The sequence below is a fragment of the Poromitra crassiceps genome (assembly GCF_964638095.1).
Source record: "Poromitra crassiceps genome assembly, chromosome: 19".
Taxonomy (NCBI): Eukaryota; Metazoa; Chordata; class Actinopteri; order Beryciformes; family Melamphaidae; genus Poromitra; species Poromitra crassiceps.
The window spans coordinates 21,718,616-21,732,733 of record NC_139646.1 but is presented as its reverse complement, the minus strand read 5'-3'; the positions used below and the strand labels follow the sequence as shown (position 1 = coordinate 21,732,733).

At 42.3% G+C, this 14,118-nt stretch overlaps 2 protein-coding genes across 2 annotated transcripts in view; both read right to left on the bottom strand.

Annotated features, from left to right (window-relative positions):
• Positions 1 to 408: 408 nt before the first annotated feature.
• On the bottom strand, positions 409 to 3,282 carry LOC310793963 (uncharacterized protein; the record flags this gene model as incomplete). The annotated part of the gene is made up of 3 exons (XM_083655844.1): positions 409 to 1,324; positions 1,825 to 2,000; positions 2,717 to 3,282. 3 exons carry the CDS (start codon positions 3,280 to 3,282, stop codon positions 1,149 to 1,151), a joined length of 918 nt encoding a protein of 305 aa, XP_083511970.1. The 3' UTR covers positions 409 to 1,148.
• A 3,782-nt stretch (positions 3,283 to 7,064) lies between these two features.
• The window catches only part of rab11fip4b (RAB11 family interacting protein 4 (class II) b), a 21,871-nt gene continuing 14,817 nt past the window's right edge, over positions 7,065 to 14,118 (bottom strand). The window contains exons 9-10 of the mRNA XM_083656241.1: positions 10,913 to 11,056; positions 7,065 to 9,790 (exon numbers count right to left, since the gene is read on the bottom strand). Coding sequence (XP_083512367.1) covers positions 9,674 to 9,790; positions 10,913 to 11,056 — 261 coding nt within the window. The 3' untranslated portion in view covers positions 7,065 to 9,673. The remainder of the gene's footprint in view (positions 9,791 to 10,912; positions 11,057 to 14,118) is intronic.

Below are 14,118 nucleotides of genomic sequence, written 5' to 3'. Positions count from 1 at the left end.
ATGTCATACGTCATCAAATGGGGATTAAGACTTTTTAATACTTTTTAAGGGCCTTAATTTTCCCTAAATCGATTGATCAACTTTTAATACTCTTCATGCCCCGTGGATGCCCTGATATGGTAATATGCAATAAGTGCTTTATTTTCCAGATTTTATAGGCTGCATTACAGTAAAGTGAGGCCATTTGATCAAAAATATTGTGATATTTGATTGTGTCCATATCGCCCAGCTCAGCCCTAACACAGGTGAACCTCGTTTTCATCGGGATTGTGACTGATGGAGATAGATAATCATACAAATTTTGATCTGCAAAGTTTGTTGAAATGTTGATTTATTGTGGTTGTGAAAATGAAAACCAAACTTTGGACAGGCAAATAACGATTTGTTATTGCTATAGGCTTGGCTGTCCAGTGCGTATCCGATCTTATCAACAACATAATCACTTCATGTCCTTATTGTAAACCGCTACATATTTTAAAACAATTAAATTGATGTAAATAACCTTACAGATCAAAAGAGCAACTTATTACGAAGGCACTGATCCTGTTTCAGTCATTTTTAAAACAAAAAGCCTTCAGATAAAAGCAATTATTTCAGTTCTTCCTGAGCTATTGGAATGGAAATGATACTGATGAAATCATGAAGTTATGAACTGCAACAGCAAATTGATGAGCATTAACACTAGCAACAGGCACAACGGTAGAAGAGTAAAGGATGGAATGTAGCGAACTAAAATCAGCTCTCAAAAGAACAACTTACTTACATAGCACTTTTACCGCAAACAACACATATAAAATCTTAATATAAAGTATAAAATATAAGCTCATAAAAAACACAAAACTTGATTGCAACCGAGACTGTGCCCTATGACCTTTGACCTATCTATGATGGTGTGAGCCCATTTTAAGTGAGGCTCTCCATACCTTCTCATTTCCCCCATTAATACATGAGCTCAGATAGGACCTGATCTCATATTAAGGACATTTTCTAAGCATAAGAGCTACTCATCTAGGATCTGTGATCAGCAGAACAAGCAGAAACAGACAAGCAGAAAATCACAATGCCATAAAGGGCGAACCACTCCAATCATTTTTGCTATACGAACATTCTCAAAGGCAACTTCATGCATCTCGCTAAGCTTACTCTCCTTACTCTGCGTCTGCGAACTGGTAGGGCACAGTGGTGGGAAGGCTGTATCTGGTCCACTTGACGGGGCGTGGGTGGTGGACGGCTGGGATGTACTTTGCCCTCAACCGAGGGCTGCCGGCGTCCGTCCGCTTAAGGGTCAAATCCCGCAAGGCAAAATCCAGCACGTCTTCTGGACCTGGGGGAGGTGCAGAGCAAAGCATTGTGAATGACCTGACCTCAACCCTGGAGCCAGTGTCCAAAACCTACCCTGAGGCAACGGGGGAAACGGCTTTTTGAGAGCGACATTTGAACAAAAAGGTTGTGATTTATGAATGGTATTTTTGAGCCCAAACTCGAGCCGTTATGTGAGAAGTTTGGCTCACTCGTAAGGTCGGGTTGGGTTCCATCAGGTTGAGGCACAAACATCAACCTCGGGTGTATCCTTTGGACATGCATTAGAATTTATTCTTACAATTTTCTTCATTTGACTGCAGTAAAAAGCAAAATTATTATCATCCATATCACACATTAAATAGCAATCTTACAGTTTGCAGTCTTATACAGTTCATACTGAATGAAAAAATCAATTACTTTATGAATTTCAGGACCTTTCAAATTATCTCGACTTCAGTGTATCGATACAATATCGCGTAGGGCGAAGCTGTGATATTACACCGCATACATATTTTTCATTACCATAGGGTTGGATCCCGAAAGTCATCTTCGCCCAGTCAGTGATCGTGTCCTCCTTGATCTCGGCCTCCCAGTCCTCCTCCCAGTTCTCCTCCCAGCCCTCCTCCCAGTCCTCCTGTGGCGGTGGGGGCAGCTGTGGGGCCACGGGGGCAGGGGGCTCCATCGTGTCTCTACCCAAGCTGTGAGATTGAGGCGTAACAGTCAGTGATGTGTAAAGTATTCGACCACCTAAAGTGACATTTTTTGTTGCTAGGCAGGAATCGGCTAGCCAATGTTTCCTGGCAAAATGTACCGATTGAATATTCAGTCAGGAAGCGGTGGGCACCACTGAGACGAGACCACACTGATTTGAATTGCACAACTCAAAGGCCTGGTTCACCGCGCAGACTGAGAATTCACTCATTATCTACTCGTCTCTGAAGCTCTATGGCAATTTGCGGGACCAGCAAACACACAGAGAGTTAACCCCCGTCGTTCCGTCTCAGCCATGTCCCAAACGACTGAAGTTAATTTTGGGGCATATTTTTACAGCTCACAAAAAGCAGGAAATATCCATCCAAGTTCTCCCAAACGCCTTGTGCAGCATAAGTCAAGTGTGTCGAAAAGTAAAAGCTTCACCACTGTAGCAGAGCTATAGATGCAAGTGATGAATGAATCCAAATGCAACCGGAGCATTTTCAGCGAGGAGGATAATACAAGAAAATATAAAAATATGGCTGTTTACTTCAATAGCGTCAATAGTTTAAGAGACAGATATGGGACTATGGGGGTTAACTCGTGGTGTGTTTGCTGGTCCGACCAACTTTAAAGCAGTTTCGAGTGACATAGGGAATAGCAGATAATACGTTTTCATTTTGGGGTGAACTATAAATGTAAGGTACAGTAGATGGCACACCTCATCCTCTTACGAATGAAGTAGAAGCGCCTCCGGTTCTTCGCTTGTGCCAGTGCCACCTGGTCAGAACCATTGGGCAAACCCACTGTGTTCGGACTGGTGGAACCATTCCCTGAGGCACGCCTGAAGTAGTTGCTCCTTTGACGCCGGTTCTTCACTGGTGCCACCTGGTCAGAACCATTGAGCAAACCCACTGCGTCTGGAGTGGTGGAGCCATTCACGCAGGCACGCCTGAAGTGGTTGTTTCTTTGCCCCCGGTTCTTCACTGGTGCCACCTGGTCAGAACCATTGAGCAAACCCACTGTGTCTTCTGGACTGGTGGAGCCATCAATGCCACCTGGAATCTTTGAGGGCACCGTACTCTTTCTCTTGACCGACGCTGGCATGGCACCGTTGACCATGCTACAGGGTTTGGTACCGTTCACTGTGCCGACTGGTGAGCTGTCACTAGCTCCATCGATGGCAACTGGACAGTGTTTGCAGTCAATGGCTCCATTAAGCAGACCATGAGCGACCACACCGTCCACCTGGCTGCTGGCCGTGTGTAGTAGAGCAGCCTGAGGCATCGTCCCTGTAAATCTCAGTGCACTTCAATGTATTTGATCTAAGTGCACTGGAGTGAAAGAATACAAGATTCAATAATACTCATAAACAAAGTTTCTTACTAAAGGCTCTTAAATAGATATTGAATTCAAACGTGTTTTGATATTGAAGAGCTCAATTGATATTGTGAACGTAGAAGAATTGTTTGTGAATAAAAAATATAATAATATTCCTTAAAGGAACACTCTGCCCATTTTCAACCAGCTTTGTATCATTAGAACATCAGTAGTATATCAGAAAACTGTAAACTGTTTTGAAGTCTGTCATTTAATTTGACAGTTATTGAGTGTTAAAAGTGTGGACCAGTGACATCACTGGTCCACACTAACTCAAATTAATAACTCATTAACTCAAATCAACTCTCAATAACTGTCAAACTAGATGAATGATGAATAGTTTGACAGTTATTGAGAGTTGATTTGAGTTAATGAGTTATTAATTTGAGTTAGTGTGGACGTCACTGGTCCACACTTTAACACTCAATAACTGTCAAATTAAATGACAGACTTCAAAACCGTTTACAGTTTTCTGATATACTACTGATGTTCTAATAAAACAAAGCTGGTTGAAAATGGGCAGAGTGTTCCTTTAATAGTGAGTTTACAGCGACCTTTTTGTCATTTCTTTCCCTAAACTATTATGAAATTCCTGTAGACTGATGTGTACTGGTACATCCTATCTAGACTCTCTTCCCTTTTTACAATTGACTTTACATGGTAAAGGTCTGTGAAGCTAGCCTTAGCTTGCTATCGTCACTCAAGCCAAAGACTTTCTCTGTTCATTGCTGCCTGGAACCGTAAACACTGCTAGCGTTACCTGCTAGCCTCAAATAGCTACAGTAGCTAAATGTGATCGTGATTGACAGCTAAGTTACTCATCATGGTGGCTGTTGACAGTTCTTGTATTCCCCCAAAACAACGCATACTGAGGAAGAACGTGTCATCGTGCTAAAAGATGACGCACAACAAATGGATAACTAAGGTAACGTTGTATGCTAGGTGACATGATCTCGTGCTTACCTCTAAGCACGCCTCAATCAGACAGCAGCACAGATGAATGAAGTGAGCCGAGCCCCATGGGAGTATAGCTTCAGGAATGGCATGCATGCCTCAAGAAGCAGTGAAGCACGATAGGGGGCGCCATTATACATACACATCAAACACAGCGGTACACATCAAACCAGAGCCGTATAATAGAAGAGTTCCGACATCTCCATTCACTCCAATGGACCAGTTTTTTTCCAGGAAGTAGAAAGTGGAACTCTTGAGTAAAAAAAGCAGCACTGTCGAGTTGCAGGAGAATAGACAGTGTTGTACTTTGAAAGGGTTTTTCATCCCTTGAAATGAATCAAATTGTACATTATCGGCTTTATTTTAGCATGCAAAAGTAGCGCGAGACCCATTCCTGGCTGTTCATTGGCTAATGAATCTCGCATTTTGGTCCTCCGCTGACGCCACTCTCTCTCTAGAGGACACTACATCAAACATGCACTGACACTTCAGGGTTCAGTCAGTGCTGCCTTCATGTGTTCCTCGTAAACTTCTAATTTTCAATTTCGAAAGTTGTAACTTGTTGCGCATTCAAGTGTTGTTGTTTTTTTTAATAGCATCAGTAGCCTATATAAATGGGGGCTGGGGCTCTGTTTGTTTCTCTGTCCAACTGTGATTGTCCCACTGTGATGTCATAAATCCCACTGTGACATCATCCGTGATGTCATAAATCCCACTGTGACATCATAAATGATGATGTCATAAATCCCAGTGATGTCATCAATCCCATTGTGACATCATGAGTGATGTCATAAATCCAACTGATGACATAATCAGTGATGTCATAAATCTGACATCATCAGTGATGCTGGTCTCATTGGCCACACAGCAGCCGAGTTGCGGGCAAGGCCGCGCAGCGGCCGAGCTGCGAATGCGAGCTGCAGGGACAGCTTACGGGCGAGGCCGCGCGGCGGCCGAGCTAGCGAGCCCGCATAGCGGGCAAGCCTAGGAATCAAGCGCGCGTAGCCCGCGAAATCCCTAGTATTGTAAAAACAGATGACAAAGCTAGTGTGGTCTCACTCTCAACAAAATGACCCTCTTGGTGTTTTGACCAATTAGATCTATGGTTTTGGTATTGGCAGCTGTTTTATTTTAGAAACAAAGTGGCACAGAGCTGCAGAGAAATATATTGAAATTAAAATTAGGAAGATTTCCATCAGACATGTAATTTATAGTTAACGGATTAATAAAAGCAATCATCACCAACTAAAAGTTAAGTGAAAACACAAACATAGAACAATAGTAAATATATAGGTTACACAAAATACATAATCCATACCAACAAAATAACATAGCCTATCAATCAATTGTGTTGTCCATGCTCTCTGCCTCTGCGCTTAACATCTTATTCTGGTGTCAGAGGAAATGTCATATCTATACATTTATTGGAGTGTTCAACTCAGTATTTATCTCGGACAGGTCTTTTAGTCATAATATAAAGCCGTCTTGAACCTACGATGCGCTTCCAGACTCCCAGACTCCACCACACCATCTGCTTCTGAGTAATAATGTAATTATTGTGACACTTTAGTGACCCCCACAGGGAAATTATATGTTTTACCCCCCACCTCCCTGCTGGCCCTCTGACTTCCCTGCAAGGAACAGATGTAATTGTAGCAAAAGAAAACAGTGCTTGACACTTCTCTTAAAATTTGATTTCCTTGGAGAGGTCTTCGCTTGCATCATCTTCTCCAAAAACCTCCGTCGTCGATGTACGACTCGACTGTCATGTCTGAGACAACATAACAGCCACATGCAGAGGACTATTGTGAATATACAATAATCAGCTGTGGTGAATTTCCTTCTGCCAGACAGGTAGACAGAATCGATTCGGGACAGTGATTTTCAAAATGTAGCCCCAAGTACTAGATTCCCATCTTACACTTGTTATCCGTACAGTAAGACACTGGAATACACAAGCTCAATAACATATTGTGAATCCTCTTCCTCATTTGCTTTGAACATCCTCACATTGCTTACATCAACCACTCTGTTGAATGTCTTCATTAGATTACTGTCACTTGTAATGTGTTGCTCCCCCATTGCTGCTGATGTATTGCTTCTTAATCAGGCCAGACACGTCACATAAAACACTGAGACAAACTGCTGGGTACAGACACGTTAGCCTGGGTAAACCCCGCCTTCAACGTGACGTCACAGGCTATGTCTGTACTGATAGCACATAGAGGTCACGTGGAGGCTGGGTTATCCAGGCTACAGACGCATCACATAAAACACAGACAAACTGCTCTGTAGCAACTGACCTCAGAAGACAAATTCACAGAGGGAAGAGGAGGCAATAGCATCCATTAGTATCATGCAACATGCGTAGCTCTTAGTATTGAATTCAGAGGACAAGGAAGGGTCATCTCCCTTGTTAAAGTCTAGACCCTTTTCACAGCACCCGGGCCAGGGCCCTCATTGTCATTGGTTACACCTGCTTTGCCACCTCAAAACGGTTGCTCTGAAGGTTAGTTATTTTCATGCCAGGGCCATTTTTCTTGTTTACAGCACAGTATGTACATCATAAACTGCAGATAGGACACATCAGCAACCCTATAGGCTGTAGTACCCTATAGGCCAGGAGTACACTCACATTAAATAAGTGGTTTCATGTTATAGAAATTGTAGCCTATTGTTTTGAATAGAAATGAGGTGAAATAAACAGATCTAAATGATAGATTCATGAGACAGCATCCGAGCCAAAGCCATTTTTTATTGCCATGTTCTGAGGAATGACAGAATATTGGAGTGCCCTACTAAACCATATCGAACTACCAAAAGGGAATACGTTTGTGACAGAACTTTTATAGCTCAATAGTTTTGTTTTTCATCTGAAATAGCGAGAGCAGCTATAGAGTGAAAATGTTCTGAGAGGTCAAACAAGACACGAGTCAATGGGTATTGGTAAATAAGTTAATATTGCTCATAATGCTCACCATTTAGTTTAAGTTAGGAAGACAGTTGACAACCATATCAAAGAAAAGCCCATTTAAAGCAACGTGAAAAGCAACGGACTCAGCATTTAACAAACAAATCAACAAGAAAATAAAAAATTACACTGCATTCAAAAGAAGTTATTCCCAAAATGCTAACCAGCTTACCATACAAAGCACTGTGCTATCGCCTGTTTTCCTAGTAGTACACCTAAGCTATATCACAAGCTCTTTCTTGATAAATCAGTATAAAAGTTTTCATAGTATCAATCTGAAAAAGAGTGGTGAGTGGCACATGAATACAAATTATCACTATATATGTACACCATTTACAAGTCATGAAAATCTGTCCAACACGACTCGAATGCACCGTCAAAAAACTTAGTCAAGCTATAGCAACGTCGTCTTTGAAAAATGTGTCTTTGAAAGGCACAGACAGAAGAAAAGGTGAACCATGCAGAAGAAACAACCATATTTTTTTTGTGCAAGGAAGCAAAACTCAAGTGTAGAACAAGTACGTGATACAGCAGATTGTGATTTCTCTTCCCCTTGTCCCAAACAATGCCCTCTCCGCTACAATAAAGAACACTGTATGCATGTATTACAACACATCGGCAGATTTGAGAGACACAAAAAGGCCTTTTGGGCCTGGCAGAAAAGTGAAATACAAAGATACATTCGTGATATTTACAGTATTATGAGCGCCATCAGAGCACAAACTACAATCTGCTGCTAATAGCTAATCCAGTCTTCTGTAGCAACAGGTGAGTCTCCTCTGCATTCTTAGATCCTTGGAGTACCTTACTGTACTATTGAGATTCAGATCAAGTGTCTTATTAAGACATGGGGGATCGTTCAGTGAACCACGTTACAACGCCCCCAGTGCCAGACGGGGCCAATCACAGCGACTGAAATCCACAACACATTCTGTACATTCATAGCATTACATTCCTGTGCAACATCGTCGTCGTGTACATGGCAAGCTGCTGCAGCTCACCTCTCCAAGCTCATTTGATGCTAGCGCGTAGCAGCAGCAGCTGTGGCGTGAAGACACTCCTCGGTTGCAATTTCTGCTCTATAAAGTGACCCGTCTACTCTAGCTCTCTCTTCCTTCACCAACTAAAGAGCCGCCTCTCAGTGAACTGATTGACACTGCAAGTGCTGCTGAAAGCTTCTGGAAGACTTCTTAAGAAAAGAAAAGAAAAGAAAAGAAAAGAAAAACAACAACTTTCCATTAACCTTCATTGACTTCACTAAAACCTTCGGTCTCTCGCCTACATGGTCCACTGATCTGACTCCCACCACTTAAGAGGAACAAGACTATAGGTTAAAACCCAAAGTCGTATTATGGTTGGACCGTGTATGGGTGTGCCACGTGCCACGGTCGACCAATGGTGTAAGTTCGTCACTCACTCACTCAGTCAGTCAGTGACCAACATTAATGTGTTTAGGGCGGGACCTGTTGTTGCAGTCCAGCCAATAATATAAAGACACTTGCTATACTCTCTCGCTCTCTCCTCCTCTGGATCATCTTCCCTTATAGTGACAGTGGTTCTCTCTGTACTCCCTCATATTTTCTTAATCTGTGACCATTTTTTCCTAAATTTTCTCCAAACACGTGCCTGCCCACATCATCAACATGTCACCTCTGTATCCATCTGTATTGGGCTACGTCTCCTTCAAAGGACAGCTGACATGACAGAGGAGACACAACTAGGTGGCTACAGACCAGGGAACTGTCTACTGGTCTACCTTCATGTCAGTCTCACTCCGAGAGTCTGTTTTACAGTTTGCCTACCAACGTCTCTTATGCTTTCTACGGGATAGCGATATGTTCGTGGATAGGACACCTCGTTACACCAGGATACAGTAGAACACACTTACAGGTTCCTTACATTGTTCCAGTTTTTACACCAGTATGTCTGTCCAGTATATCGATGCCATCAACCTTCAAAGCATGATGAGCACAGGGTATTCCTGGGAAGAAATCTCCAGTTTTGTCTTATGAGATCAATGCTATGACAGTAACTGCAGCACACGACGTAGACAGAGGACAGGACAGATCAAGTTGAAGAGTCACAGTACTATGACCAGTAGTCTGGCTCAGAAACTCCCTTTAGTTCAGCACAGAAATCCCCTTTTAGAGTCAATCAGTTCCTCCCCTGCAGGAGATGTTCTTTGCAGCCCACCGACAGCAGGGGGCGGTGTGTGTCTATTTATATTTTCCTAGTTTCCAAAGAGAGGCTGTGGTTCCTTCTCCTCTCCTGTACAGTTTCCCAACTTGGGACCACAGGTTCTGATCGGACGACCAGAGCGATCCTCATTTCACAAAGTTTTATAGAGAGATTCTCATTCCAGTTGAGTGGCCGCTAGTTCTTGATCTCCAGGATGGAGGGGTTGTGGTCCAGGATGGACAGGATGATCTTGTCCATGTACTGCCGCAGACGGAAGTTGATCTCCTCCTGCTCCTTCAGGGCTTCCATCAACTGGGGAGAGAATGCGTCACACACATTTTCATTTCATTTTAGGAATGAGATACATTACGATATCCCTCGATACCCCACTCGATCTGGGATTCTTCTATCACACACCAGCGACTAGCTACAGTACATACTAATTATCTTTGCATGTGGGGACTTGCAAGAATCAGGGACATTTATTATTTTGAGTCCGAATGCATATCTTTAGAAATACTAATATAGGTCCCACAATTATGAAATGAATTGATTGCAAGCTTGTATAGCTTATTTCTACGGCACTGGTCAGTGGGTATATGCCAGACAAAGCCATGGTGATGAGATGACCTCCATATTATGCATAATATATGCAAATATACTGCTGTATTGAAATATCTACAGTAGAACACACTCATGCTGGGACATGGCCTAGAAATACAGTTATACCCTAACAATGTGCCTATTGCCTAACAATGTGAAGTGCACAGAAACCGATTCAGATTCAAACCAATTAGGGAGCTTGGAAGTTTTCAGAATTGACAATGATGCAGATCGTGATACCTACATGGACTCTGCTGTATCCAATCTCAAGAGCAAATATAATTAGCATGGATTTCTGCATTGCTATCAAATGATATCACATGACTTTGTGGAACACTCAATTCTGATTGGCCAATGAATGCATTCTGAGGTCAGTTTTTTTCTGTGAATAACAGCTGTTTCCCATCTAATCTTATCATGGTGCAGTCAATAAGTAAATTTGCTGATTTCTAATCAAATCAAGTAGCGCCACCTGGTTTCACAATGACATCACTCCTCGGCTACTTCCGACAGTCCTGCTGACTTTTTTTTTTCAGAAGCTGGAAAGATACTTTTAAATCAATATTTGTATTAAATGATTATTGTTTTTGGTGAGTGGCCATGTATTAAGTGGGATAATGTAAAACAAACTCATTATGCAAAACAAGGTCCTTCAGGTCACTTTGCATCAATAATGATCAACTTGCTGTACATTATGTCCTACATAATATCCTTGCAGCAAATACAAAATATTAAAGACAACAACAAAAAGTGTATATTGTGAGTGTACATATTTATATCATCTAACATCTAACATACAGTATCTACAGTATGTTATTGTCCTGGTTTTACCTGGTCTCTGGAGGCGTTATCTATCTCAGCAGCCAGAGACTGGGCCTTGGTCTGTGTGGCAAACAGGTTCTTGGCTTCATAAAGGCTCAGGCTGAGGATCTGACCGTTCAGATCGTCGTTCTGCTCCCTCAACTTCTGGTTCTCCTGCAGGGGCGAGGGAGGTACAGCACAGACAGACAAACAGAGAGAGAGAGAGATTAGGATCTAATCCAGACTATGGTGTGCCAGGAGCGATAATCGGTGGGAGTGCTTTTTTGAAGATGGCCATGGTTCTCACTAGACAACTCCCTTCACACTCATTTAGAATGACAACCTTCAAAATGAAAACTACTCAAGCCTCACTCAACCCATCCATCAAAAACACTGCTCTTGGTAGGTCAGCCAAACACAGCAACACACATCTATTTTGGCAACACCTACAGGACAGAACACGGGTTATGTGGTGTTACGGCACAAACTGCTCCCCTTCATGGTCTGGTGTGTTATGATGGCTCCATGGTGAAGTTGCCCGCCCTTGAGTGCTCACAAGAGGTCAGCTTGCCTGCCTCCTGCCATCTTCATTATTAGTGGGGTAAATCCCAATACTGATCCCCCCCATTTCAGCTTCTAGGGGGCAAGTTCACCCTTCTCCATTGTGATTAGTGGTTAATCGGGAGGTCAAAGGTCACAGAAACGGTGTGTTTTACCATCAGACCAGGAAGAAGGCGTGCCCCGGCCAACACCAGGTGCTGGAACTCAGGGGGGAGAAAGTCCTGGGACACAAATCGCTAGACACACACATATACAGACATATACAGAGGGGCATAGGCAAGCGTAAGAGAGTGAGTTTACCCATCGGATTGCTGTTAGGGCAGTGTTCTCTGAATCGACTCCGTTACAAGGCTACAATATTTTGCCGAACCACAGACATTCAAACTGATTGGTTCTAAGTGTGAAACATTCAAACTGATTGGTTCTAAGTGTGAAACATTCAAACTGATTGGTTCTAAGTGTGAAAGTGCTGGAAGTAGGTGAGGAGAAAAAGTTGTACATTGATGAAAAGGTAGAAAGGAGGAGAGAGAAAGAAAAGAGAAGGAAACCTCTGCAGATAAAAGCTGACGGGAAACCATTACTGTATCATCGCCTTCCTCGCCGGTCTGAGTTTGACAAGCTTGGCTCTGAGGCCATAAAGAGACATGGACCTATCATCTTAACCCATTGATACCTGATGCAGCATTTGCGTGTATATCCCTCATTTGTGTGTGTATCCCTTTAAGACCACAAACCACATCTTAAATGGATACACACACACAAATGCTGCATCAGGTATCAATGGGTTAGACTAGTCCCAGATCAGAGATCCTGCATGAATCATCAGCACTAACGACTTGGCTGTGTGTCATGACTTTAGCTTCCACTGTGCAGTTAGCTCAAGGGCGGCCTCCAATAACTTCTGCTTTTTATAGTTCCTTTTCTTTGGCTGGGAGACTTGGAACCATCATTACCAATGCATAACATTTACAAGTCATGAATAGAAGTCAGCCACACGCGTCAATACAACCTCAATCAGCTTAGCCCAGCTATAACTTCAAAAAGGTTTAACCCATTGATACCCGATACAGCATTTGTGTGTGTATCCCTTTAAGACCGCAAACCGCATGACGCCGTCTTAAAGGGATACACACACAAATGAGGGATATACACGCAAATGCTGCATCAGGTATCAATGGGTTAATTGTATTTCAAAAGGTATTATACAGGAGAGGCTACAAAATGAACTGATTAGCAGTACTTCCCTGAAGGTCATGGTAAACATCTGGTTTTACTACTTTTGATTGGCGAGGACATCTGAAAAAACACACTCATCTAATCCCTTATCTCTCCTGTTTACTTTACAGCAGGCTTCACTGCACACTTAGCACGGACTGGAATCACTAACCCGACATTTGAGTCACTAACGTTGGCAGCCAAATATCTAGAGGCAAATGTGACAGTATCTAGCTAGGAGTTTTGAAAAGAAAGCACCCTGTTCTCCCTGTTTGTGTATCCAGTACAGATGCAATCTGAGAACCCAGAGTCCATCAGTCTGACAACTAATAATAATATATATATAATATCTATCATTTCAGTCTGACAACTAATAAGACTTTGGGACAGACGGATGATATTTCTGGGTTTCTGATGTGAGAGCGGACGTCGGCGCCAAGACTCCCGCTTCCATCGTTGTTTAGAGTTCGACGTCGTCTCATCATGTGTTTATAGAGATTAGCAGAAATGTCGTCTGGACCTAAAAAACCTACAAAAAGTATCAATCTATCAACTCCAACTCCATTCTCGCCTCAGTTGCACTGTAAACAATGACCACGGCACACGGAAGCAGAAGTTTTGACGCAGACGTCCGCTCTACATTGGAAACCCAGAAATATCGTCCGTCTGTCCCAAAGTCTTATTACCAAATTAACAAAGAACAGAGAGGAATGTGTGCTTTTTATAACCTCCATCTAAGAAACAGTCTTTTATAATCACTTATTGTAATATGAAACATAAGGATACTGCATAACACACAAACTAATACTTACAATTCCACTCTATAAAAGGTATGCAAACTAAAGGCTTGTGATCACTGGAAATGATGAGAGTGCAGGTTAAATTAAAAACAAGGTGTGCTACACGTCTTCCACCTGCAGGAGTGACTCAAACTCATCTGAATTGACCTAGATCTGCCTCTCAAAAGCTTCAATAACGAGTCGTTGGTTGTAGTGTGGCAGCTTGAGTTGTGAGATAGAACGAAGCTTCTGAGCAATTCTAAAGTGCCACATTTTAATTGCTCATCATAAGTAATGTCTGATCTGACACCAAGATGATCCATATCAGACTAGTCTACACAACTTTATTGCAGTTACAATTTCCATAGGCTGCCAGTCTGTGGCCGCAAAAAAATAATTTATTTTTGTTTCCAAATTCATGATGCCCCGGTATCCAATTCTTTTTGGAATGCCTTTGGCTATAAGTGTACCAAATTACATGCTTTTATCACAAAATGCACAATTGTTATGCCTAACTGTCCCACTATTGTAGCATAAAAAGACCAAGATAAACATATTTTTGTACTATTTTATGTGGAAAGAATGTGATGCTTGGCCAAAATGGCAAGTGCTCTTATTTGACCACTTTATACGGAATGATTGTGGTGATATTGTATCAAGCTCTCACAAATATTGCACTTT